The sequence below is a fragment of the Vombatus ursinus genome, unplaced genomic scaffold, assembly GCF_900497805.2.
Source record: "Vombatus ursinus unplaced genomic scaffold, bare-nosed wombat genome assembly UNPS02014847.1, whole genome shotgun sequence".
Taxonomy (NCBI): Eukaryota; Metazoa; Chordata; class Mammalia; order Diprotodontia; family Vombatidae; genus Vombatus; species Vombatus ursinus.
In genome coordinates, this window is record NW_020954625.1 from 22922351 (window position 1) to 22928350 (window position 6000).

General features: G+C 43.5%; 1 protein-coding gene across 1 annotated transcript in view; it reads right to left on the minus strand.

Annotated features, from left to right (window-relative positions):
• The window catches only part of ASAH2 (N-acylsphingosine amidohydrolase 2), a 63829-nt gene extending 61886 nt beyond the window's left edge, over window positions 1-1943 (minus strand). Inside the window, exon 1 of the mRNA XM_027840682.1 lies at window positions 1813-1943. Coding sequence (XP_027696483.1) covers window positions 1813-1943 — 131 coding nt within the window. The remainder of the gene's footprint in view (window positions 1-1812) is intronic.
• Window positions 1944-6000: the final 4057 nt, after the last annotated feature.

The following is a 6000-nucleotide window of genomic DNA, read 5'->3' on the forward strand; positions in this document are numbered from 1 at the left end:
TAGGTTCATAAAAGTTGTATACCACTGAAAAATGACTGAACAAAGAGTTTATTGAGTTGGTGGGGTAAGAGTGAGGGTGGTGTGTGACATGGTGGACCTCCACTTTAGGAAAATCATTTTAAAGGATGGACTGGAGTGGGGAGAAACTTGAGGCAGGCAGGAAACCAACCCCCCCCCAACAGCTATTGCAATAATTCAGGTGTGAGGTGATAAGGGTCTACATCAGGGTTGGGGCAGTGTCCGAGGAGAAAAGGGAATGTGCATATACTTGACAATAGATTGGATATGGGGGCTAGTGAGAGGTACTGAGGAGTCAAAGGCGATAGCTAGTTTACATGCCTAGGTGATGGGGAGGATGAGGTGCCCTTAATAGTAGTAAGAAATCTGGGGAGAAGGGAGGGCTTGGTGGGGAAAGGTGACGCTTAAACTTAAGAGATGAGCTAACTCCTGGAAAGGCAGCAGCGAAACAAAAACCAGACACACTGAAGACTTAAGTTGTGGCTTGAGTTCTGCCCATTGCCAGCTGCCAGACCCTGGAAAAATCACCTGGAGTCTCAGTTTCCCTCTGCACCAAATGGAGACAGCACTCTTTGCAAGGTTGTTGGGAAGAATTCATTCATAAAACATTCTATAAAGAGAGGGCAATATCATATCTCCCATTTTATTCCACATTTATTAAGTGCTTGACTGAGGGGAAAGAATGTTGGGCTTTGAGTCAAGAAAGACCTGCATTCAAATTCTCCTTCTGATCCACCCAAGGTGTGTGACTCTGGGCAAGTCAGTTGTTCCTCTCTGAACCTCAGTTTCCTCATCTGATGTTAACACATCCAAAAGAAGATGCCAGTTGTGGTCATAAGCCAAGATCAATGTTCTCCAAGTCCTCATGCCTCTGACTAGCTGACTGAGATTGTCACTGGGGCAGCTCCAGGCCATCCTGTCTGTCTACCTCAGATGGTTTTATGAGCAGAGCATTTTGAAAACCTGAAGGTGCTGTAAAAAATCAAATTGTTTATGCAGAAAACTCAGGCCATGTGGAAGAAAAAGATAATCTCAGGACTCCTTAGAGGCAGAGCAAACTAGAATTCTGGCCATAGACAGGGCTGGGAGAGACCTTAGACATTATCTGTGAGACAGTGTCACCCAACAGATGGAGCGCTGGACTTGGAGTCAGGAAGACCTGAATTCAAATCTTTTTTTTGTTTGTTTGTTTTGGAGGCAATGGGGTTAAGTGACTTGCCCAGGGTCACACAGCTAGTAAGTGTCTGAGGCCAGATTTGAACTCAGGTCTTCCTGACTCCAGAGCTGGTACTGTATCCACTACACCACCTAGCTGCCTCTTGGATTCAAATTTTGCCCCTGACATTTGCCAGCTGTGTGACTGTGGGAAAACCAGTTTACTTCTCTGAGACTATTTCCTCCTCTGTAAAATGGGACAGTAACATCTACTTCAAAGATCCAAGATGAGATTCTAAGGTATAGCAAACTCAAACATGCTCTCCAAATATCAGCTATCCCACTACCCAACTTCCTTATTTTACTGGTGAGGAAACTGAGGTCTAAAGAGGTATAGTGACTCACCCAAGGTCATGCAAAAGTAAACAGCAGAGCTGGGACTGGAAACCCAAGCTCTCCAATCCCAAGGCCAGATCTCCTGCCACTCTGCTGCCCACCTAGGCAGGTCTTGCCCAGATAATTCCACTGGGGGCTCCCAGTGGGTCACCAACAGCCTCTTATTCATGCTCCCAGATCTCTGTGGGTCTTTCAAGGCCTGATGCTCTGGGACCACCCAAGAGATTACAGAAGTAATGTCACTTGCCTTTATTGTTTTCTGAGATCCCACTGGTGGTGAATAGGAGAGTGAGCAGGGCCACTGTGATCGCCGTCATCAGCAAAAGGAGGAAAATTAAGAAGATCTCCAGGCTGGAGAAGGTGCGCTTGGCCATCGTTGTCTTCCAGAACAACGGCTGGAATGTGAAGGGAATAACAAAATAGGAAAGTCAATTGCAGCCACAAATCGATATACATCCTCTCCAAGAACCCATTCCTCTTTCTAATTGGCTGAGATTCCCATTAGGACTGCATCCTCAAATTAGTGGATTGAATCATGCTGTCTGTCTGTTAGCCAATCAATCACCAAGCATGTATAAGATCTTACTGTGTGTCAGCCATCATGCTAAGCACAAGCAAAGAAAGCAAAAACATGGTCCTGCCCTTAAGGAGTTCACATTTTAATGGGGGAGACAACCAGCACTTAGCACAGTTCCTGGCACATAGGAGGCATTTAATAATGTGTTGACTATTGACTAACATACAAAAAATTCTGTATGTAAGATAAATACAGTTTCACTCTAAATGTAAAGTGTCCATTAAGCTGAGGATACTACCAACCCATCCCAGATTTTGAGCTGGAAGAGAACATAGATGTCATCTGTTGCGAACTTTGGGCTGGAAATTCAAACATGCTCTCCAAATATCAGCTATCTCAATGTCTAACCCCGTCATTTTACTATTGAGGAAACTGAGGCATTATGGAATTTGTGGAATTATGTGCATGCTAAGAGTCTCAACCTTCATAGATCACTCAAGCCTGAGAACATGCCTGGTACTTGAAACCAGGGTAGACAAAACTCTTTTCAGAATGAACCAGAATGGGCAGCTAGGTGGTGCAATGGATAGGGCACCGGCCCTGAAGTCAGGAGGACCTGAGTTCAAATCTGACGTCAGACCAAACACTTGACATTTACTAGCTGTGTGACCCTGGGCAAGTCACTTAACCCAAATTGCCTTTAAAAAAAAATAAATAAATAATTAGGAAAAAAAAAACAGAATGAACCAGATTCAGCTCAAGTCAAATCTCATTTACATATGATCCTTGGTCTAGGATTTCATCGTAATCCCAATCCCACCCCAAAAGTGGATATGGGTATGTGTTGGGGACAGGGAGTTAAGGACTGTGAATTCATCATCTCTAAGAGGAGTCCTGACTTGTACAGAGCAAATTTCCGTCACTAAACAGCATATCCCCACAATGTAGGACGTTGCAAGGCCAGGAGAAGTATGCAATGTAGCTATGACTGCTTAGGGCCCACTTGAGACAGCTAATCTGCCTATCTCCTCCATGTGTCCTTAAACAAAACCCAAACAAGCTGAGTCTGCTCCATCGGTTAGAGCATAGGAACCCTTTGAAGGAAGCTCTAACTATGACAGCATCTGACCTAATTTTACAAAGGAGGAAACTGAGGCTCAGAGAGGTGACAAAGCTTATCCCAGATCACACTTGATCACTGTGGGCCAGAATTCAGACCCACACCTTCTGATTTCAAATCCCACACTCATCTCACTATGCCACTGACTTCATCATGAAGTCATGGGCCAAGAGTTTTTCCCTAGCACTGGAGATGGATTTATGCTCACCCATCTGCCCTAATTCATCCAATTCCACTCGACCTTGGGACCAATGACATACAATGGAGAGGTGGCAAGTAGGGGCAAAAGCTTCAAGCTATGGTATTTGTATATCAAATACACCCATTATATATCATGATATTTTCACCAAACCCAGTGAGATCAGTAGAACAGGTGTTACTTTTAATATAAGGGCATGAGTAAGTCAGGACCGTGCAATGGATAGACAAGCAACCTAGGAGTCAGGAAAACCCAAGTTAGAATCTGACATTTACAAGCTACATGAGCCTGGACAAGTCATTTATCTTCTCTCAACCTCAGTCTCCTCATCTTTAAAATGAACAAGTTGAACTCAGCCAAAGATCTGGGTTCAAGTCCTGCCTGAGACACATACCCTAGGCAGGTCACTTTCACTTAACCTCTCAGTTGTATCAATGGAAGCCAAATAGCTCTCACAGACAATGAACTTTGCTCCACTCGGTACTCAGTCCTAACCAAGTCATCCTTAGTTTGATCAAATCACACACAGAAAAGATGGGTTTTCTCTTGTCTCCACATCTCGTTGTTTGGGCAAATCAACCCTTAACTGCTAAATGGAATAAAGATTTCACAGAGGGTATGGAGGTAGGGTGACCCAGAAGCCCACCCAGAATGGCCCATAGAAGACACAGTATTGGGCTTCTAGTAAGTTCAAATACCTACTAGCTATGTTACTGTGGGTAAGTGACAAGCTTGCTGAATATTTCTCCTACTGCTCACCCTACTCCAGTGAAATGTCAGCTCCTTTGGGGTGGAGGGAGAACTGCTTTATTCTCATCCATAGAACAGATGATTGATTAATAAATGTTTGTTGAATTTAATTAAATTGATCCTCAGTTTGCTGATCTGTAAAACAGGGATAAAAACAGTGTCTGTCTCATGGGATTGTTGTCAGCCCACCACCTTGTAATCTTTTAAGTGCGAGGGGTACTGGCATCCCTAAGAGCACCTGCGATGGCAAAGAGTTGTTTCATAAATTCCTCCAAATTGGCAGGGGATCTCTACCTCACTCTTGCACTTCAAAGGAATCGAATATTATGGGCTTTCAGGGGGCTCTGTGGTCATTTCCTTTCCTCCACCCAAAGCTCTCAGAATTCCTACACAAAATGAAAGCGAGCTGACCCCTGAATCCTTAGAGGCAGAGATAAGGAAAGATTACATTTAAGTCATAAAGGACAGCCTATACAAATGCCCAGAGGTGGGAGATGAAGTGTCTGCATAGCCTAATAACTAAGTCCTTGCTGTCCCAAGAGAGACCAAGTTGGTCACAGCTCCATCTTTCCTGGTCCCACTTAGAGGCTGAGTGGAGACAAACAGAAGTTCAAATATGGCCCTCCCTCTCCCCATCCCTTAGAGGGTCTCCCCATCATCCCAGAGGCCGGCAGCTTCTTGTGGTGTGTGAGGAATACTGACTGGGATTGCTAACAAGAGCTCAGTGTCTCCACTGCCTAGTAATTAACAGATACCATCTCTTGACCACCCCTCTTGCCCTCAGGCATTGGTGCACTCTGCCCCAGTCAGACCTCATCTGGAGAACTGTGTTTACTTCTAGACGCTTCCATTTAGGAAGGATGTTGGCGAGCTAGAGTGTGTCCCAGGGAGGGTAACCAAGATGAAGAGAGTCTAAATGGCCCATCTGCTGATCCTTTTAAGGAATATTCTCCCACCTCCATGCCTCTGCACAACACTCCCACGGTGCCACCCTCCGTGCCAAGAATACTCTCCTTTCTCACATCTATCCCTTAGAATCCCTGGCTTACTTCAAAGCTCAGCACATTGCTGCCCACTTTAAGAGGCTTTTCCTTATCTCCCCATTACTAACAAAACCTTTCCCCAAATTACTTTGTTATGACTCTTTGTATTTAGTTATATGTCTATCTCATTTGTCCCAATAGAATGTAAGATACTTGGGGGCATAAACTGTTTCTTTTTTTTTCTTTAGTCTTTGTATTCCCAGGTCCTAGAACGATGCTAGAGACGTAAGAGGTGTTAAATCAATGCTTGTTGGTTGATTGATCCCATTCTGGGAGGATTAATTAAAGGAACTGGGGATTTTTGCCTAGAGAAGACTCAGGGGCAACCTGAGAATTCCCTTTAAGTACCGCAAGATATTGTTTCTATTGTATAGGTATGGACTACATTGTCAAAATAGTGTTTATAAGTACAAGATGTCTGGATCCAGAATCTCAGGCTTCCCCAGGGTTATAAACTTTTAAAATAATATTTTATTTTTCCCCAATTACATGGAAAAAAACAATTTTAACATGTTTTATCATTCTTTTTTTTAAGCTTTGAGTTCCAAATTCTATCCCTCTCTCTGTCCCCTTCACCCTCTCTGAGATGGTAGGCAATCTGAAATAGGTTATACATGTGTAATCATGTGAAATATTTCCATATTAGTCATATTGTAGATGAAAACTTGAAGAAAGAAAGAAGGAAGGAAGAAAGAAAGGGAGGGAGGAAGAGAGAGAGAGAGAGACAGAGAGAGAGAGAAGAAAGAAAGAAAGAAAGAAAGAAAGAAAGAAAGAAAGAAAGAAAGAAAGAAAGAAAGAAAGA